General features: G+C 50.5%; 1 protein-coding gene across 1 annotated transcript in view; it reads right to left on the bottom strand.

Annotated features, from left to right (window-relative positions):
• LOC144783423 (peptidoglycan recognition protein 3-like) overlaps nt 1-22,240 on the bottom strand; it is a 173,171-nt gene that overhangs the window by 88,188 nt on the left and 62,743 nt on the right. The window contains exon 7 of the mRNA XM_078662409.1: nt 624-690. Within this exon, the coding sequence (XP_078518535.1) occupies nt 624-690 (67 nt within the window). The remainder of the gene's footprint in view (nt 1-623; nt 691-22,240) is intronic.

The raw sequence follows: 22,240 nt of genomic DNA on the forward strand, positions 1-22,240 counted from the left end.
CCAGGTGTGGACGGGCACAGATGGGCTTGCCCTTGACCCGCCTTTGGCATGCCAATGGTGCGCCTGCACTCCGGCCCTCTCTAATAGCGCAGTGATGCACATGTGTTGAGCACTAATGCGCTGACCTTGCCCTCACAGTGGCAAACCCAAGATGGCAGCTCGGAGTGAAAATATGGCTCTAAGAGACCCTTAAGTCAGAGTACAGGCACGGACAGCAGATTGACACAAGTTCTTCACAACAGCCCAAAAGAGGTACTCAAGAAGCCCCACCTTCCTTTCCCTTCCAAAACCCACACAGTGAAACAAAACCACACTAAATTAAAAAAGGATTTAAAACAAACTCCAATTTCAAATCACTAAAAAGCAATAAGACCAGCTTTAGAATGCGCCACCTTCTTACCGAGCCCGAGTCATGGAATGGCGGCCACAACTTCCTCTTCAGCCAATCAGATCATGTGTTTTGAACCTGTGGTACTGTGGTGGTGCTGAGGGAGTACCACGCCAGCCAATCAGAGTGCATGGTTTGAGCTTGCGGTACCTGTGGTGTTCCGTTGTGGTACCATGTCACTTTATATGCATACATTTTGTCCCTTATTTACTTAAAAACTTCTGAATATATTTACTTCAAATCAAAAACCATGCCTTCTGGGTAAAGATCAAGCTTTCTAGCAAATTTGGTGTCCAATTTTCCTAAAGGAAATGGCACAGAGAAAATGAATTTTGGAACCCACCCCCTTTTTCAAGGCCCACCCTGAAACTCTTCACTATCGTGTATTCATATGTTTAAATATAGGGGGCCTCATTTATGAAAAGTGACGCATCGCTGCATGAAAACAGTGATGCGTCACTTTTCACTGCGCCCTCCTTGCGACACCAATGATGCGTCATATTTACAGTATGACGCATCATTGTGCAAGGAGATACAGATACATCAGTATTTCTGACATATCTGTAGGCGCAAAAGTGACGCATTGCTGGGGTGTGTCACAAAAGTGACGCAACTCCAGCAATGTGTCCTTTCACATGGGGCAAGCCCCATGTGAAAGGGCTTGCTTCAGTCTTACGCCTGCTGTGAGGCAGGCGTAAGATTTTGACGCATTTGAGTCCTAGAAGTGGGGCAGTGAAATCTCGTAGATTTCACTGCTTCACTTCCATGACCCTTTCTTGCGTCAGAACGCCCCCCCCTGCATACATTATACCTGGCGCAGGTATAATGTGGCGCAGGGGTTTACAAAGTGACGCATCTACCTAGATGCGTCACTTTGTAAATATGGCGCAACAGGGCGCATTTTTTACGCCGCTGGTGCGTCACAAAAAGTGACGCACCGACGACGTAAAAGTGACGCACAGCCTCATAAATGAGGCCCAGAGAGTTTATAAGTAGCTGGGGAAGTGTGCTTAGGAGTTGGGCGCAGCAGTTAATTATTAAAACATTTAAAAATATATATTAAGATGAGTAATCGAAGTCAAAAACATAACAACGAAAACAAAAAAAAGGAATCCGAAATATTTTCTTATAACTCTATGAGTCTAATTCAAATGCAAACCGAACGAAAAACAATCTGATGTAATGACATATGAACAAAATGAATGTGAATTACTGACTTTACAAACTATCACGCTGACACATGTTTCGCGCCTGCGCATTCAAAGGGTGTTCTCGCTGTCCCTGGTCCCTTGACACTGACCCTGGTGGGCCACCCACAGTGAAAGGTGGGCCTGCAGTAGTGCAGAGCAGATTCACTGTTCACTTATGCGCTGTCACCAGTTTGTGTTTGCAGTGTAGCGCAGCCACAGCATAGTGCTTGCTTGCTTAACTTTGCACCGGGTAGGCGTTACATGGGTGGATCATGCATGTTCTCATCCATTCACCCATGTTTTTTACGTGAACCTTGATTTACAAAGTTTTGTAAACCTGAGTTTGCACCAAAGTGGTGCGCCTTCGCGACAGAGGCGTAACGTGGAGGAATAGCTCTAGTTTCGCTTCTTAATTCCTCTTTCTACATGTGGTTCATTCTGTGGCACACATAGGAAGAGGAACACGCCTCCAAGGATTGCTTTCTGTGTGGGGGTGGGGGGTTGGTTATCTTTATATTTCTTACTCAATATAGACTAGATTTATGTGACAATGCACAGTTTATTCTTGCTTATGCCACGACTGTTTCCTTCTATCATATGTTATTATCATGTACTCTGGGCCCGATTCACAGAACTAACTTAAGACAAAATCCTAAACTTACTACTTTTGGTATTCACAGAAGTTAGGATTTTGTCTTAAGTTTGTCTTAAGACAGACTTAAGTTAGGATTTTCTCTTAAGTCTGTCTTAAGACAGACTTAAGACAGACTTAAGTTAGGATTTTCTCTTAAGTCTGTCTTAAGACAGACTTAAGACAGACTTAAGAAAAACTTAAGACAAAATCCTAACTTCTGTGAATACCAAAAAGTAGTAAGTTTAGGATTTTGTCTTAAGTTAGTTCTGTGAATCGGGCCCTCTGTCCTCATCCTACGTTGCTTAAGTTCTGGCCTGACCAGTTCACTGCTCCCTTTTTATTTCCTGTGGAACTGTATAGGTATATATTACATGCGCGTGCTGTTTTGCCCTTTGCTGCTGCCATGAGTGACGCACATTGGTGCTCAGCAGCACACGGTGCGTCAGCGCAAGGAGAGAGTGGAAATACACAGTATCTTTGTAAATATGGAGCATTTCTGTTCTCTCCCTTTCATGCGGTGCAGCAACTTCTTTGCTGTGCAGCTTTGTGCGAAGTAATAGTAAATCTGCCCCCAAATGACCCATTGGTGCTCGGCACTGGGGAGTTATAGTCAGGATGGTGTTTCCATAGGAAATGTGGTTTTTTTGCTAATAAATTTGGCACCGTTTGATGAATCGCCACAGATCTTTCCAAAAGGTGCTCTTTGCCGCCTAGTTTGTGCATGGAAGGTTTCGGGGTGATCCGTCAAGCAGGAGCTGAGAATAAGGGGGGGTCCCAAAATGCAAAATCCACATGCATTTTCCATAGACTTTTTTGGCAGGACATAGCGGTACTAAACCAAATTTGTCAGGAAGCTGGATCTTGATCCGCAGATTGTGCGTTGATGTGGAAATCCCTAGAGTCGTTTTTGAGAAATTAAGGTCTAGAAATATCTTTATATCTGGACGGTTGGGTCGCAGGAGGTTCGCAAGAGTCTAGCGGGCGCGCCAGTTTAAAAATAGAGCGTTCTGATTGGCCCAGAGAGGTTTTTTCTCTTGGACCGTCTTGCTCACCAGAACTCACCAGACGTGATGACACACAGAGCCGACAGCAGCACAGCGCCTCGAAGCATCCTTTGCATATTCCAAACTGCAGACCAGCAGAAGAGTGCCCTGGGAGGGAGAACAAGCGAGGTCAGCTGAGGACATCTGTTTAAAGCACTCTACACCAGTGGCGTCTCAAGTAACAAATCCTGATGTTTTTGAAAAGAACCACCAACTACACATTATTCTGGAAACTTGGAACATAAGAATTGAAGAGAGAAACGTTAGGGAACCCTCCTGTCCTTTCAGAGACCCGCCTCCTCCAATGGACTGCTTCTTTACTCCGGGGGTGGCCGAGGCCATCTCGGACCAGCTTTACCACCCAGGGACGACACCTAGAGACTCCGGATTCTCACATGACCAGTGGCATAGCGATGGTGGCACAGGCCCTAGTGAAGCAAGGTAAGCTCCCCCAGCATTCACTACAGTCCCTTTTATTTATTTAGTAATTGATTTATAGTGTTTTATAAAGCACAAACATGACCATCATTGTATCAGAGCGCTGTACACAGAGAGCGCTGATGAGGGTCTCGGTACATGAAAGCATCAGTCTCTTGTGGTTCGCCGCACGTAGAAGACGAAGAGCAAGGTACACACTGTGAGAAGTGAGCCTGGCATATGATGTCACTATTCTAGTGGGCACCTTGCGCCAGTCTAATCGACCCTTATTGATGGTGGTTGAAAAGTCAACCTTATAGAAAACTATCCTAGTGGTAGCATGGACCAGCAGTCATAGGCTAAGACTTCAGAAAGCATGTAAAGCCAGCTGTTTTACCAATTATAATCCCTTGAGTACCAAATGACACCACACAAGGTATATATCAAATATATATGTATTTATTTCTAACACAACTTCTCTGGTCTCTTTATGAGGTCAGAGGTCAAAGTACATTACAAGTTACTCAATTAGCATACGATAAGTTGCACAAATACAGTTTTGCCCTAGGGGCCTCACAAACCATATACTAAGAAAGTGGTATAAGAACCACGACAGAAACAGTGAGTAGACTCAACAAGCCTTGGCAAACGCAACCCACGCAGGAAGTGAAGATTAGCTTCAAGTCAGACCAGCAAGGTCTGGGGCGCTTCTCCTTTCAAGAGAAGCTGGAGCAAGCCTGGAACAACCAGGAAAGTGGTTTGGTTTTAAAAGAAAGTCTTCAGAGGGCCAACTAGCCAATGGGCTAGCAACCGGGAAGACACATCAAGCTGAAATGCAAGAGCAGGCCCTACACGGCACTCGTGGAGTGAGGAGGGCTGAGCTTCGGTTCAAATGGCGCTCGGGTCTGGGGCTTCTTTTACCCTAATGCCCAACTTCGAGTTACCTCAGGAGTCGATGCAGTTAGCAAAATGCAGGATGTCCAGGGTGTCCGGTCCCACGTCTCTCGTGTCCGCCACGGGTCTCAGATTTGCTGTGGGTGTGGGTCGGAGTCAGAGAAGTCTTGAAGTCCAGTTCCTGAGTCCCTGAGTCTTTGGGATCTATCGGGAGCGTCGACAAAGCAAGGGAGATGTCCTCCGCCTTCTAGTCAGAATAGAATGTCGAAGGTCCAAGAGTTCTGTATCAAATTTTCTTTCCAGGATAATCTAAAGTCCTGGTGACACAGCTCCTATACTTATACTAAGCTAAGGGGCTGGATTACCTGCTAGGTCCCTCCCATGGGTGGACCTGGGAAGGGGGTGCTTACACCCCTTTCCCTTTGTCCAGTTTCGCGCCAGAGCGGGGCTGGAGTGCCCCAGCAACTGGTTTGAACCGGGCTATGCATGGAGCACCTTGTGTGCCCCAGGCAGTGTCTGGAAAAGCATCTTTCCATTCAACCCACCCTGCCCCAATACACTACAGGCTGTCTGTGGAGGTGCTAGCACCTCCCTCGACAGGAAACCTATTGTCCAGGCCCCCCTCGCTGGAGTTTCTCCCAGCAACAGGAGGTCAGACTTGTGTCTGTGGCAGCTGCATCCATTTTGTGATGCTGAGGCTCTGTTTAACTTTAACCGAGTAAAGCAGTAACTACATGTCTTCTCCCTCTAGAAGGGTGGAATGCTCCCCCCGCCACCAGGACTGGTGGGGGGGGGGGGAGGGGGGTAGTATTCTAAAGTGTTTGACACCTTATACGACATGTTTTGATAAAGCCAAACCAAAGTTAGCATTAACCGTGAGGATTATAATGCACTTAAGAGTATATGGTATGGCTATATCATAGAACAGCTATAAGGAGATGGTTCCCGAAAGCTGCATAGGGGCTCAGCTCATGCTAGGGCACCCACCCTCTCACATAAAACCAAGCACTCTGCCTCCAGGATTGTCGAGGCCTACCATAGGAGTGACTTATAGGTGTATATGTGTCTATATATAAGGTAGATATAGGGATACTATATCTAAGTAAGGGGTGATTACCCCACCTTGCCCAAGCTGAGTGATAAGCCTGTGGTGTCAGTTTGGAGGGCCAGCCAGGGGTGGCATAATACATGCTGCAGCCCCTGGTAGGCCTTGGATGCATCTATGCCCTGGGTACCTATGGTACACTCTGCAGGGGCTCACAGAGGTGACCCAATATCCAATCTGGTGTGTACCTAAGCTACATGGAGTCCATTTTATAGGGAGAGCAGATAGCCTGGGGCCCTGAATAGCAGGATCCCAGGCCACCTAAGACGAAAACCAGCTAAACACTGGGGCAAAAAGTTGGCGGTAACCATATAGTCAGATATCCACCTTCCTACACTCACATATCACGATTCAATATAAAATAGGATGAGTGGCAGTTTCAGAAGTTCTCTTATGAAACATGCTTGTCTAGTAGAATGGATTTCACTTCCTTCTTGAAAAGTCCGAATGAGGTAACTGCTCTCGTTGAGGGTGGGAGGAAGTTCCTTATTTTTGGGGCAGATCCGGCGAGGGTGGGGCCATGTTCTTTCCTTTTCCACCATTCCCACCGGGTGGACAGTAAAATGCAATCATAATTTGGGTGCATTGTTCTCTTAACACCCTGGGCTCTGGTGCACTGCACCTGCTGAACTACTGATACATTGGGGGTCGAGGATTGACAGAGGAAAGGGGGTGAAGTCACAATGAGTGGAGCTTGAAAAACACACCCTGACAATCAACGTATATACATATCTTATTTTAGAACAGATGCAAAGAAATTGGCAACAAGGATATGTGGGACAGTAAATCTGTTATAGATTACTTAATTGGTCACAAAAAGGTTGCATTTTAAAATATCCTACAGGTTTAAGACACCAGCTGCAGGGATCATTGTTTGCCCAACAACCTTGAGGGGTTTATAAAAGCAGCAAGATTACTCTGATGGTTAATGCAGTTCTGAGAGAGTTGTGCTTTGTCCAGCCACAGCTTTGACTCAGAAAGTAGCACAGAGGGTTAATGTACCTGCTGCAAAGCACATTCAGGCACATGCATCAAAAGAAAAGCTGGTCGCAAACGGGCAGATTCTCAGAATCTGCCCCTTTGCGACCGGTATTTTTGCATTTGGGATGCATCATCCCAAATGCAAAAATCGCAATTTAAGTAATTTCTAAATTGCGATTACTTGAATTGCGAATGTATTTCAGGAATTGCAAATTGAAATTCCTTCAATGCAATGCGTTAAAGTAAAAAAATGAGCAATTTTGCTAATAGGAGTTGCAAATTCCCATCAATTTGTACTTGATGGTAATTTGCAAAAACTTTGAAAAATGCCCTTTAGTGCATTTTTCAAAGTTCCACTTTACACACACACATGCCCTTGAGGCATATGTGTGTGTGCAAGATGTACTCATATGCAGATTTCGGGGGTGCAACACGGTATCCTTTTGAAACCCTTGAAATTGCATGTGCAATTTGCGAGCACCTTTTGGGTACTCATAAATTGCGAATGCAATTCCCATTCATTCCTATGGGCCTCTAGGCCCATAGGAATGAATGGGAAGACATTCCTTAATTGCGAGTCGCAATTTGCGAGTCGCAATTAAGGAATGCTTAGAAATCGCAATTTTTTAGCGATTTCTACATGCATAGGCTTTTCTCATTCCTTAACTGTGATTCCTTAATAATCGCAATTAAGGAATCGCAAAAGTCTACCTTGATTCATGTACCTGTTAGTGTGGTTCACAAATATATTTTTTAGCTAGATACATAAGTGGGCTACTGCTTTTGACACTGAGGTAATTTTGTTATTTCCATTTCATAAATTAAAAGCCTTTTAATAATGCTCTGTGCTCTGTTTACCAACATCAAGGAGCTGCTTTCAAACTTTAAGCCATGGGTTTAGATCTTTATTGTTTTTTGTCAATCGGTTGATATTCTAAGATTGCAAAAAGGGTTCCTCTGGGAAGTAATCAAGGGGCATATTATCAACGGCCAGCGATAATTATCGCTGGCCGTGCTTAGCGATAATTTTGTCATCGCAGTCTATCTCTGGAATTTATCGCCCTGGTAGCGCGTTATTAACAACGCGTTACTCCAGGGCGATAAAAAATCCAGAGATAGCGAGGTTATCGCCGTGTTGCAGGGAACATCGCTGGTTTTCCAGCGATGTTCCCTGCAAAACGGCGATAACCTTGCTGATACGAACCACAGGGTCGTAGCAGCATAATCCACCCCAATGCTGGGAATAGGTAAGTTTGCATTTTAGCAGACGTTAGTTTTTGGAGAAAACAGCTGTTTTCTCCAAAAACTAACGTGTGCTAAAATGCTGGGGCAGCCTTGTAAATATCGCGATGTGAAGATCAGCGATATTTGCAAGGTTGTCCATCCGGAGAACGCCCAGCGACGCCCACTTTGCATCTCATTAGAGATAAAAGGGAGGCGTTGGGAAAAAGGGTGCTAACATGCGATTCTGCATGTTAGCACCCTCTTGTAAATAGGGGGATCCTTTTATCTCCGCTTTTTGACATTTTTAAGCCAGAAAAGCGGAGATAAACCCTTGTAAATATGCCCCTAAGTCTTTTTAGTACAGACCCCCAGAATCACTGCATTGGGGTTTATATCCTGATGTTTGTTTTTCTCGACCATTCACTCTTATCGTATAACGTCTACAAGTATGGCTGATATGTGAGTCCTACGCCTTATCAATTATAACCCTCATTGTCTTACAAAACATTTCCTGTACATTGATTTACACACCTGTATGATTTATTGGGCCTCTGTGTGATGTAAAGCGCTTTCACATCCTACACCAGGATGAGTGCGCTGTAAAAGATTTAAATGAAAAAACAGTGGGTGACATTTACATCAAACTGGGTGTAATTATTCAAACAGCAAATACATCTTGCGTTCTTATGGTGCGAGCACATCTCTTACATGGGAGTTAAACATCTGCCTCCAAGTCATAGTTTCTCTTAACCTCTTCCGTGCCGTCATGAGTCACGGTGGGCGTGTGCGCACGACGGCCAGGGGCCGTCCGAGCCACGCCCGAGTGTCAAAGCCCCTCACTGGCACCGCTGTCAGCTGAGCTCACCTGATTCTCGAAGCCCCTCCCCCTGCTGCCCCTTTCAGCTGAACTCACCTGAGTCTTGAAGCCCCTCCCCCTGCTGCCCCTTTCAGCTGAGCTTACCTGAGTCTCGAAGCCCCTCCCCCTGCTGCCCCTTTCAGCTAAGCTCACCTGAGTCTCAAAGCCCCTCCCCCTGCTGCCCCTTTCAGCTGAGCTCACCTGATTCTCGAAGCCCCTCCCCCTGCTGCCCCCATCAGCTGAGCTCACCTGAGTCTCAAAGCCCCTCCCCTGCTGCCCCTTTCAGCTGAGCTCACCTGAGTCTCAAAGCCCCTCCCCTGCTGCCCCTTTCAGCTGAGCTCACCTGAGTCTCAAAGCCCCTCCCCCTGCTGCCCCTTTCAGCTGAGCTCACCTGAGTCTCAAAGCCCCTCCCCCTGCTGCCCCTTTCAGCTGAGCTCACCTGAGTCTCAAAGCCCCTCACCCTGCGACCCCTGTCAGCAGAGCTCACCTGAATCTCAAAGCCCCTCCCCCTGCTGCCCCTTATAGCTGAACTCACCTGAGTCTCGAAGCCCCTCACCCTGCGACCTCTTTCAGCTGAGCTCACCTGAATCTCAAAGCCCCTCACCCTGCGACCCCTGTCAGCTGAGCTCACCTGAATCTCTAAGCCCCTCCCCCTGCTGCCCCTTTCAGCTGAACTCACCTGAGTCTCGAAGCCCCTCACCCTGCGACCCCTGTCAGCGGAGCTCACCTGAATCTCTAAGCCCCTCCCCCTGCTGCCCCTTTCAGCTGAACTCACCTGAGTCTCGAAGCCCCTCACCCTGCGACCTCTGTCAGCTGAGATCACCTGAGTCTCAAAGCCCCTCCCCCTGCTGCCCCTTTCAGCTGAGCTCACCTGAGTCTCGAAGCCCCTCACCCTGCGACCTCTGTCAGATGAACTCACCTGAGTCTCGAAGCCCCTCACCCTGAGACCTCTGTCAGCTGAGATCACCTGAGTCTCAAAGCCCCTCCCCCTGCTGCCCCTTTCAGCTGAGCTCACCTGAGTCTCGAAGCCCCTCACCCTGTGACCCCTGTCAGCTGAGCTCACCTGAGTCTCAAAGCCCCTCACCCTGCGACCCCTGTTAGCTGAGCTCACCTCAGTCTCGAAGCCCCTCACCCTGCGACCCCTGTCAGCTGAGCTCACCTGAGTCTCAAAGCCCCTCACCCTGCTGCCCCTTTCAGCTGAGCTCACCTGAGTCTCAAAGCCCCTCCCCCTGCTGCCCCTTTCAGCTGAGCTCACCTGAGTCTTGAAGCCCCTCACCCTGCGACCCCTGTCAGCAGAGCTCACCTGAGTCTCAAAGTCCCTCACCCTGCGAAACCTGTTAGCTGAGCTCAACTGAGTCTCGAAGCCCCTCACCCTGCGACCTCTGTCAGATGAACTCACCTGAGTCTCAAAGCCCACCCCCGCGACCCCTGTCAGCTGAGCTCACCGGAGTCTCGAAGCTCCTCGCCCTGCGACCTCTGTCAGATGAACTCACCTGAGTCTCAAAGCCCACCCCCGCGACCCCTGTCAGCTGAGCTCACCCGAGTCTCGAAGCTCCTCGCCCTGCGACCTCTGTCAGATGAACTCACTTGAGTCTCAAAGCCCCTCACCCAGCACCGCTGTTAGCTGAGCTCACCTGAGTCTCAAAGCCCCTCAACCTGCGACCCCTGTAAGCTGAGCTCACCTGGGTCTCGAAGTCCCTCCCCTTGCACAGCTGTCAGCAGAGCTCACCTGTGTCTCGAAGCCTCTCCCCTGCACTGCTGTCAGCTGAGCTCACCTGAGTCTCGAAGCAACTCACCCTGCGACCTCTGTCAGCTGAGCTCCCCTAAGTCTCGAAGCCCCTCACCCTGCGACCTCTGTCAGCTGAGATCACCTGAGTCTCAAAGCCCCTCCCCCTGCTGCCCCTTTCAGCTGAGCTCACCTGAGTCTCAAAGCCCCTCCCCCTGCTGCCCCTTTTAGCTGAGCTCACCTGAGTCTCAAAGCCCCTCACCCTGCTGCCCCTTTCAGCTGAGCTCCCCTGAGTCTCAAAGCCCCTCCCCCTGCTGCCCCTTTCAGCTGAGCTCACCTGAGTCTCAAAGCCCCTCCCCCTGCTGCCCCTTTCAGCTGAGCTCACCTGAGTCTCAAAGCCCCTCCCCCTGCAGCCCCTTTCAGCTGAGCTCACCTGAGTCTCAAAGCCCCTCCCCCTGCCGCCCCTTTCAGCTGAGCTCACCTGAGTCTTGAAGCCCCTCACCCTGCGACCCCTGTCAGCAGAGCTCACCTGAGTCTCAAAGTCCCTCACCCTGCGACCCCTGTCAGCTGAGCTTACCTGAGTCTCGAAGCCCATCACCCTGCGACCTCTGTCAGCAGAGCTCACCTGAGTCTCAAAGTCCCTCACCCTGCGACTCCTGTCAGCTGAGCTCACCTGAGTCTCAAAGTCCCTCACCCTGCTGCCCCTTTCAGCTGAGCTCACCTGAGTCTCAAAGCCCCTCCACCTGCTGCCCCTTTCAGCTGAGCTCACCTGAGTCTCAAAGCCCATCACCCTGCTGCCCCTTTCAGCTGAGCTCACCTGAGTCTCAAAGCCCCTCCCCCTGCTGCCCCTTTCAGCTGAGCTCACCTGAGTCTCAAAGCCCCTTACCCTGCTGCCCCTTTCAGCTGAGCTCACCTGAGTCTCAAAGCCCCTCCCCCTGCTGCCCCTTTCAGCTGAGCTCACCTGAGTCTCAAAGCCCCTCCCCCTGCTGCCCCTTTCAGCTGAGCTCACCTGAGTCTTGAAGCCCCTCACCCTGCGACCCCTGTCAGCAGAGCTCACCTGAGTCTCAAAGTCCCTCACGCTGCGACCCCTGTCAGCTGAGCTCACCTGAGTCTCGAAGCCCATCACCCTGCAACCTCTGTCAGCTGAGCTCACCTGAGTCTCGAAGCCCCTCACCCTGCGACCCCTGTCAGCTGAGCTCACTTGAGTCTAGAAGATCCTCCCCCTGCTGCCCCTTTCAGCTGAGCTCCCCTGAGTCTTAAAGCCCCTCACCCTGCTGCCCCTTTCAGCTGAGCTCACCTGCGTCTCAAAGCCCCTCCCCCTGCTGCCCCTTTCAGCTGAGCTCACCTGAGTCTCAAAGCCCCTCACCCTGCTGCCCCTTTCAGCTGAGCTCACCCGAGTCTCAAAGCCCCTCCCCTGCTGCCCCTTTCAGCTGAGCTCACCTGAGTCTCAAAGCCCCTCACCCTGCTGCCCCTTTCAGCTGAGCTCACCTGAGTCTCAAAGCCCCTCCCCCTGCTGCCCCTTTCAGCTGAGCTCACCTGAGTCTCAAAGCCCCTCCCCCTGCTGCCCCTTTCAGCTGAGCTCACCTGAGTCTCAAAGCCCCTCCCCCTGCTGCCCCTTTCAGCTGAGCTCACCTGAGTCTCAAAGCCCCTCACCCTGCTGCCCCTTTCAGCTGAGCTCACCTGAGTCTCAAAGCCCCTCCCCCTGCTGCCCCTTTCAGCTGAGCTCACCTGAGTCTTGAAGCCCCTCACCCTGCGACCCCTGTCAGCAGAGCTCACCTGAGTCTCAAAGTCCCTCACCCTGCGAACCCTGTCCGCTGAGCTCAACTGAGCCTCGAAGCCCCTCACCCTGCGACCTCTGTCAGATGAACTCACCTGAGTCTCAAAGTCCACTCCCGCGACCCCTGTCAGCTGAGCTCACCCGAGTCTCGAAGCTCCTCGCCCTGCGACCTCTGTCAGATGAACTCACCTGAGTCTCAAAGCCCACCCCTGCGACCCCTGTCAGCTGAGCTCACCCGAGTCTCGAAGCTCCTCGCCCTGCGACCTCTGTCAGATGAACTCACTTGAGTCTCAAAGCCCCTCACCCAGCACCGCTGTTAGCTGAGCTCACCTGAGTCTCAAAGCCCCTCACCCTGCGACCCCTTTCAGGTGAGCTCACCTGAGTCTCAAAGCCCCTCAACCTGCGACCCCTGTAAGCTGAGCTCACCTGGGTCTCGAAGTCCCTCCCCTTGCACAGCTGTCAGCAGAGCTCACCTGTGTCTCGAAGCCTCTCCCCTGCACTGCTGTCAGCTGAGCTCCCCTGAGTCTCGAAGCCCCTCACCCTGCGACCTCTGTCAGCTGAGATCACCTGAGTCTCAAAGCCCCTCACCCTGCGACCCCTGTCAGCTGAGCTCACCTGAGTCTCAAAGCCCCTCAACCTGCTGCCTCTTTCAGCTGAGCTCACCTGAATCTCAAAGCCCCTCCCCCTGCTGCCCCTTTCAGTTGAGCTCACCTGAGTCTCGAAGCCCCTCACCCTGTGACCCCTGTCAGCTGAGCTCACCTGAGTCTCAAAGTCCCTCACCCTGCGACCCCTGTCAGCTGAGCTCACCTGAGTCTCAAAGTCCCTCACCCTGCGACCCCTGTCAGCTGAGCTCACCTGAGTCTCGAAGCCCCTCACCCTGCGACCCCTGTCAGCTGAGCTCACCTGAGTCTCAAAGTCCCTCACCCTGCGACCCCTGTCAGCTGAGCTCACCTGAGTCTCGAAGCCCCTCACCCTGCGACCTCTGTCAGATGAACTCACCTGAGTCTCAAAGCCCACCCCCGCGACCCCTGTCAGCTGAGCTCACCCGAGTCTCGAAGCTCCTCGCCCTGCGACCTCAGTCAGATGAACTCACCTGTCTCAAAGTCCCTCACCCTGCGACCCCTGTCAACTGAGCTCACCTGAGTCTCAAAGCCCCTCACCCTGCGACCCCTTTCAGCTGAGCTCACCTGAGTCTCAAAGCCCCTCCCCCTGCTGCCCCTTTCAGCTGAGCTCACCTGAGTCTCAAAGCCCCTCACCCTGCTGCCCCTTTCAGCTGAGCTCACCTGAGTCTCAAAGCCCCTCCCCCTGCTGCCCCTTTCAGCTGAGCTCACCTGAGTCTCAAAGCCCCTCACCCTGCTGCCCCTTTCAGCTGAGCTCACCTGAGTCTCAAAGCCCCTCCCCCTGCTGCCCCTTTCAGCTGAGCTCACCTGAGTCTCAAAGCCCCTCACCCTGCTGCCCCTTTCAGCTGAGCTCACCTGAGTCTCAAAGCCCCTCCCCCTGCTGCCCCTTTCTGCTGAGCTCACCTGAGTCTCAAAGCCCCTCCCCCTGCTGCCCCTTTCAGCTGAGCTCACCTGAGTCTCAAAGCCCCTCACCCTGCGACCTCTGTCAGCTGAGATCACCTGAGTCTCAAAGCCCCTCCCCCTGCGACCCCTGTCAGCAGAGCTCACCTGAGTCTCAAAGCCCCTCACCCTGCGACCTCTGTCAGCTGAGATCACCTGAGTCTCAAAGCCCCTCCCCCTGCTGCCCCTTTCAGCTGAGCTCACCTGAGTCTCAAAGCCCCTCACCCTGCGACCTCTGTCAGCTGAGATCACCTGAGTCTCAAAGCCCCTCCCCCTGCTGCCCCTTTCAGCTGAGCTCACCTGAGTCTTGAAGCCCCTCACCCTGCGACCCCTGTCAGCAGAGCTCACCTGAGTCTCAAAGTCCCTCACCCTGCGAAACCTGTCAGCAGAGCTCACCTGAGTCTCGAAGCCCCTCACCCTGTGACCTCTGTCAGATGAACTCACCTGAGTCTCAAAGCCCACCCCCGCGACCCCCGTCAGCTGAGCTCACCCGAGTCTCGAAGCTCCTCGCCCTGCGACCTCTGTCAGATGAACTCACCTGAGTCTCAAAGCCCACCCCCGCGACCCCTGTCAGCTGAGCTCACCCGAGTCTCGAAGCTCCTCGCCCTGCGACCTCTGTCAGATGAACTCACTTGAGTCTCAAAGCCCCTCACCCAGCACCGCTGTTAGCTGAGCTCACCTGAGTCTCAAAGCCCCTCACCCTGCGACCCCTTTCAGCTGAGCTCACCTGAGTCTCAAAGCCCCTCAACCTGCGACCCCTGTAAGCTGAGCTCACCTGGGTCTCGAAGTCCCTCCCCTTGCACAGCTGTCAGCAGAGCTCACCTGTGTCTCGAAGCCTCTCCCCTGCACTGCTGTCAGCTGAGCTCACCTGAGTCTCGAAGCACCTCACCCTGCGACCTCTGTCAGCTGAGCTCCCCTGAGTCTCGAAGCCCCTCACCCTGCGGCCCCTGTCAGCTGAGCTCACCTGGATCTCGAAGCCCGGCACCCTGTGACCCCTGTCAGCTGAGCTCACCTAAGTCTTGAAGCCCCTCACCCTGCGACCCCTGTCAGCTGAGCTCACCTGAGTCTCGAAATCCTGCAGGTGTAGGACGGTGGCCGAGCAGGGTGGGCTCCCCCTTTTATCGTGCTGGACTCTGATAAGTCTCAGGACCAATGCCCCGAATGCAGGAACTGCTGATGCTCCTGTGGCTTCCAGTGGTGATGTGGAGTGCGCACGCCTACTCTGAGTAATAGCGGCTTCTACAATTTCCTTAGTTCCACATTTTGGGAGATGCTAAATACCACAGTGAGCTCTCGGTCCATCAGGCTGTTCTCTGGGGCCTGTAAGACTCAAGAGCAACGAGCGCTGCTTGTGACATGTAAAGTCTGCTGTCCTCAGAGCCACAGAAGCCAGATAGTGCTGTTAGCTCACTGAGCCACAAGTCTCTCCTTTGACAAGGGGCAGCGAGGTTGAACATTCAAGGCTATGAATGACAAAGTCTTTTACTTATGTTTTAAAAACGAAAACAAAAATAAAAGGCATTGTTATTTGCAATGCCAATAGCTCAAATTTGCGTAAATGCGAGATCTATTGCATTGCAAATGCTTGTTTATGTAAAAGTGCCAGCCTTTCACCACAACAGAACCAAGATTTGCGTGACGTGCCTGGCTCTAGCCCCACCTGGGCCCCTCACTCAGAAGAAAACAGCAAATTAGTTAAATAACCTAGCAAACAGAATGTTTAATATGAAAACAGGGACGCGCCACAATAAAAGTACAAATTTCATTGGAGACGTAAAAATGAGAGTCCTAAAAGACATGGCTGTGACCTCTCGTGTGCAAGGCCCATGTCTGTACCATCTGTCATCGAGTCTCACTTTCCCTGAATTGGTTTAACCGGGAAAATAGATAAAAGGCAACTGCACGCACTCCAATCGGTAAAACATGATGTAGATTAAAATCGAATATTTAGGTAGAGGTGGGGGACTGAGATATCCTGAAGTCTGTTTACATTTGGTATAAGCACTCTGGGGCATATTACCAAGCCTGGCGATATTAGATTATCGCCGCTTTAGCGGCCGTTTTCGGCCGCTAAGCAGCGATAATTATATCGCCCTATTAGCCAGCTGTCGCTAACTGATGTTAGCGACAGCTTTGAGGCGATAGCGAGCGATTTGGGGCCCGCTTTGCATGTCAGCGATATTTGTCGCTAATGACATGCAAAGTGGGCGTACCCAACCTGTTAGCGACTAAAAACAGTCGCTAACATCGCTATCGCCTATTATCAACGCAGGCGTAGCGATGGAAATATTCGCGCTAAGCGCGAATATCTCCAAAAGCTAACGCCTGCTCAGACCAGTTCTTAGCCATTATATCCAATGGGAGGTGGATATTATGGCTAAGACCCTATTGGCGTTAATGCATGAATATCACTGGATTCCCAGTAATATTCACGCATTTCGCCGCTATCGCCGGATATTTTATCGCTTTAGAGATAAACGTTGCTAATAGCACCTTATCTCTGCGATAATATCCGGCGATGCTTTGCGATAAAAAAAAACTCGCTAAGCTCATTTAGCGATAAATATCACTAGTTGTTGGTAATATGCCCCTCTGATCCTTGTTACGGCTCCAACGGAGGGCCAGAAAAGTTTGGAGAAACTTCGATTTCCGACACCGCCCTTTCATCTCCCCTGAAAACAGCTCCAACAAAAACATATAAAATAAACCTTCGGGGATGTCTCAAGTCACCTCAGTGTGGCCTCCCGTTCAACGGGCCAACTCAACTCTTTGACAAACTTTCTTCTGACGAATATATTTGCCCATGTGCCTTTGAGGCCCAGCTGGGGACCAAAGTTGGCGACTTTGGAACTGGGTAACCAGGTTTAAGTCCCGCCGTTGGCTCGAAATCATGTGATTCTGGGCAAATGACTTCATATCGCTGTGCCTAACTAAATAAATTAATCTGGCCTTGTGTAACGAAATCTGGTGCTCTTGGAAAGTTCTCCAGCCGAGTTTATGCTATACGAAACTGCCCAAAAAGAAGTACGCATCGCAAGGATTGGCGCTGTGATGGTTGCGTCTAAAGAGGATCTGCCTTTGGCGAAAGACAGACTGTAGTACTGCAGGCCTAGGAAGGATAAACAGCTGGAAAGTGCGACCTGTGCTCAAGGCGAGTACAGGGAAGCCTTGTGTAAACAAACTGGTGTAACCTCATAGCTGAGTTGGTTTACATTAACAACAGATACCCGAACCCCTGACAGCTTTGGAAGACAGGAGAAATAGTTGTCAATTACTTCAGACGAGCAACAATTGTACAAACAAAAGTAGACAACAAATGCTAAAGTGAGCGGTCTGCACTGCAAAAGAATAAAATAAAAAAGCTCAACCGCTAAAGTGAAAGCAGCCCGCACTCTAAAGAAATAAACAAAGTAGTGCTGTTAGCCATGATAAAGCACACCGTGTAGCATGAACAGTAAAATATCCAGTCCTTATGGGACGGTAACAAATGGAGACAAAGCGGCACCAAGGAGGGATTAAAAAGCCTATTTACCAATCAGAGGCCAGCATTTAAGAAGGACAATGACACAAAGCCAATGACAAATATGGGTGGAGCGTGGACGAGGCTTCTACATCATAACTAGGCTTTCCTGTTTTCAGTTTCTATTTTTGGTAAATTCTGGTGGGGTTTTTTCTAGGGTTTTCAAGTGATTTCAATACCTTAAAAAACAGTGGTTATCAGTGGTAGCAATTAAAAACAAAAGAAACAGTGGTTTTGGTGTTATTATTGCGTGCTTTCTGCTCCGATAGTGCATGGTATATAGACAGTGTATGTATAGTGTATATGAGGTCCAAATAGTTTTTTGCTGATTAACATTATTGTGGTACACCATACAATACTTCTTCAGTGAGTCCTTGCTCATGTGCGCTCGCAGGTTCTGCAACATTGAACTGGGCGCTTATGCCTTCATAGTTATTGAGGGAGTCAAAAATGAGGCAGCACTTTTGAAACTATGGAGGAAATTCCCCTTTTCACATATACTTGTCACTATACCTTGCATTGAATGTTTAAAGCCTGAGGTTTTGGCAATTCACCCACTATCAATACTGACTCACTAGAACTGCGGGCCGATGTATTAAGGGTTTTTACTCACTCTCTGTGGGTAAATGTGATGACACATATTGGAAAAGGTTCTTATGAAACCAGCCATTTTACCTATCAGTGGAAAAATCAAATGCAGCCAAAATATTAAATATGATTTTGATATTTCTTGATTCTCTACAGTTTATAAAATAATTAAACAAGACCTAAAACACGCATCTAAACCCTGCATCTTTAGATAAAAAATCACAAAACTGAAAAAAGCAAAAGGAAGAAGAAACAATATTTCAGTGCCAACCCCAAACCACAACACTCAAGCAGAATAATGTTAGCCCAGTCTTTCTTACTGCTAGTTTATATAACACAGTTGCATTGTATTGCCCCCTTGAAGGAGAAAAAAATGACTCTTTCACTCTCTTTTTCCTTTCTTTGAATGACATTTAGTTTGTGGTTGTGCAGGTGTTTTTTCAGTGTTTATATGTTTTCACTGGGGAGGGTTATTACTCTTTCAATAGGGTTTTATCACTTTTCATAGGTTGAAACCTAAAACCGGACAGCCTAATCATACTCTACTACAGCATGCCTCGTGGAGCGAGCAACACATGCGTGCTGACGCTAGGCTCTACCTAATAAAACCGATGTAGTGGTGGCCTTTTAGAAAAAAAAGGAGATGGTACATCTGTTAAGTGAAAAGGTTCATTAACTATGGAAGATCTATCTGCGGCTCAGTTAGCTATGAAGGTTCTCTGGATACTCTGGCCTTCGTTTATTGGGAATTGGTATAGGGCAGAGCAGCGAGGGAACTAGCTGCACTGCCCTACGTCAAAGTGAAAGTGCAGGAATGCACCGTATTTATCCAATACAATGCTTTCCTGTCCATTCTACCTGCACTGGCGCAGTTTCAGCATCTAGTGCCAACGCAGGCACTCTTGCTCCATGGTGCAAGGGAGCTCGTGTAGTTGGCAGGATTGGTTAAGTGGAGGAAGCGGCACCTTCTTGTCCAGAAACAATCTATAGAAGTGTGTTCCTCTTTCTATGTGGGCTGCAGAATGCAGCCCACATAGAAAGAGGAATAAACTAGGACAAATAATGTTATTTCTCCTTATTACGCCTCACATCGCGAGGAGTAAGGTTTTGGTGCATACCCAGGTTTACATGGTCTTGTAAATCCGGGGAAGCTTTAAAATTCATGGTTGTTGCTTGGGAACACCCACCATGACACCCATGGAAGGCCTCCCTGGAGCAGAGTAAGGCCACGCCGAGATTTGCGCTGCCTTGCCTCACTCCTTATCTATGAGGCCATTCAAAGCCACGTAAAGTGGATTTAGGTGGCCTCACAAATATTATTAGGTGGTTTGGCCTGCCGGAGCATCCCAAAAAGTGAGGTTATGGTGGCGCAAGGGGCTCATAAAGATGCCCCTCTGACTCTTTGCTTTCGCTCAAAAATGATCACATGCATTTCTGAAGCAGGTAAACAATTGTGAAATCAAAGTGGTGCGTCTGGTTTCAGGTGAGCACAGGTGTGTGCAGCTCAGCAGGTGGGACCCACGTGGCACTTTTGGGATCTGTGGTGATGGGATTGTGCTGCACACTGGTCTCTCTGCTTCAAAAGGCAAACTAGAGCCCGCGGCTTTGAGAGGGAGGGGCTCTCCTGTGTGCAGCCATCACAAGGGATGGGGTGCAGTGAAGCCCTGCAGGGCCGACAGGACGTAGGAATCATGTGGGCCCTGCAGCAAACTCACACTAGGGAAAGAGTGCACAGTGGGTGCAGCCTGAAGGCTCAGGGGCCCTTGTGAGTGGCCCTAGAGCGGACTCACACTATGGAGTGTGCAGTGGGTGTAGGCCCGGAGGCTCTGGGGCTCTTGTGAGTGGCCTGCAGCGGACGCACTCTAAAGAAAGATGTGGGTGTAGGCCCGAAGGCTCAGGGACCATAGGGACCCTTGTGGGTGTGTCTCTTGCAGCCAGGGGCCAAGCAGATAAGAGCGGTGGGGCTTGGAGGGGGGATTTTGGAGACATGACGTTGAGGGAAAATTAAATAATGAGTTATTTTTCCTCATGGTCATCTCTTGGAATCTCCGTAAACCCGGCCCCACCTCTCTAACCTGCACGGGCCGCGCTGGTCTCTCGTGACCACAAGGTGCCTGGGCAGCAGTGACTTCAGAGCTCACCGGCGTCGAGGGGATTGTTGCGTTCAACCCTTACTGGGGGTCACACCCAGGAGAGCTCCTTCGTCCCGAAAGGAATTGTGCCCATTTCGGTGAAAGGAGACCCGGCCGGCATTTCTCACTCACCCCTAGTGAGGTATAGACGAAAAGTGTCAGGAATCAAACTGACCCATCAGAGAATCTCTTATCTGAGATGACTGTAGTGTCCTGCTGGACACGTTCTAGTGTCCAGCCTTGTGCTGTTACCCCAATTTACACCCACCCATCACAGGCATCACCAGTCAGGTGACCGTGCAAATAAAAGGGGCAGGTGCATGTACTCTGTGATAAATCTTGCTGACACTTCTGCAAACCAAATTGCCCGCAACCCAGGGCCTATCACAGCGCTGACCTTGTGATACAACCTCAACTGTGACAAAGCATCACACATCAATAAGAACCTAAACAGCGACTAAAAAACTCAAAACTAATGTGGAGTATTGAGGCTACCGCCTCGGTATCCAAAAACTCTCCACTGTCAGAAGGAATCTGACAGACGAAAACAAGACACAGACCTGGGCCAGTTCCATTACCACATACCATGATATCCGTGTGGTTATTCACCCGCATGTGGGCCTAGGGCCAACGACACCATAGTGGCGCTGAGCCGGCAGGTGGCACACTTTACACCCGCTTGGGTGTTGTAGGTGCAGGGGTCGCAGTGTCCATCTGTGTGCCAGCTGCGCGCCTCCCACGCTGCGGCTGTGGGCTGATTTGGCGCCTTGATGCCCTTGGGCTAAGTAGCGCGTTATAAGTCTCCTTTCATTCATTCATTCATTCATCCTCTCACCGCATGCTGGGCACTCACTGGTGGTGCGGGAGGGAGTCCATTGAGTTCGCAAAGCGCTCTGTCGACCAGGCTGCGCCTCCTCTTCCAACGCCGGTTTCCTTAGCAGTGTGGGAGACGGTTTGATGGTGGTGTGCAGCAGGGGTGCCATATGCACAGGCTACATTCCCCCCCACAACCGAACATGAAACGGCTGATGGCCCTCGCGCGGGGCTCGACACGCTTGGCGCCCCGCAGCCAGAGAAGTCCTTGCAGCACCGGAGGTAGGACTGAACCTACCCGGTGAGGGAGCTGCACGCCACACAGCCCCTGCCCATGAGTACCTGAGGGGAAGTGAGTACTCCCTGCCACATCCACAGTGGAACGCAAGGCCGCAGAGGGAGGGAGGCTGCCATGGGGCCTACGCATAATGCGCCTGCATTGCGTACCGGTGGTGGTGATGTGCGGTGGGCTCAACCAGGACCGTCTTTGAAGAGCGAACCGCTTTCACTATAACATTAATGCCTGATTCGGACAAACGCCCTGCATCCAGGACAGTAGACAGGGTCCCGCACCTACGCGTCACACGCTCACTGCAAATGACTGGCAGAGGCACCGCGGTGCAATCACGCACTCCCTGCAGCAGCAGAACATACTGAAACTTGGACTGCAGCCACATGGCACCCATTCATCCTCCAGGCCAGAGGGCCACAAAAGAGAAGCAAGACTGCCACAGCATGGATGGAAAAGCATCTGCAGCGTCACCTGGTGGCCATAGTGCAACTGCCCTCTTGCCCATGTGTCAAATGCAGCCAAAGCCCAGTACGGGCATGAGGAGCACCGTAACACACACAAAAAAAGCCAACACTCACCCCAGCCTGCAGCTACACAGAGGACTGCCCGGGGTCACTTTCAGGTACCACACCCCAACACAGCTGGCACCATGCCTGTAGCCTGAAGAAAGCTGCCCCAGCATGGGAGGACCGGTGGCTGCAGCACCCTCTAGCGGGCAGGTACTGACAGTGCAGCCAAAGGACATAAAGAGTCATTTGAGTAAGAGACTAACAGCCAGATTCATCAAGCTGAAATCGGCTCGCAAAGGGCCAGATTCTGAGATATGACTCCCCATTCATTCCTATGGGCCTTTAGGCCAATAGGAATGTTTAGGCCCATAGGAATGAATGGGAAAGCCATTCCTTATTTGCGATTCGCAATTAGCGAATCGCAAATAAGGAAGCTGTAGAAATCGCAAAAAATATTGCGATTTCTACAAGCATCCCGTTTTGCGAGTCTTTAATAGCGATTCCTTAAAAATCGCTATTAAGGACTCCCAAAACAGGACTTTGAGGAATCTGGAGGATAGGGCCATATGTATCAAGCAAATTCGCATTCGCA

This window comes from Lissotriton helveticus, chromosome 9, assembly GCF_964261635.1.
Source record: "Lissotriton helveticus chromosome 9, aLisHel1.1, whole genome shotgun sequence".
In the NCBI taxonomy this organism is placed as follows: domain Eukaryota; kingdom Metazoa; phylum Chordata; class Amphibia; order Caudata; family Salamandridae; genus Lissotriton; species Lissotriton helveticus.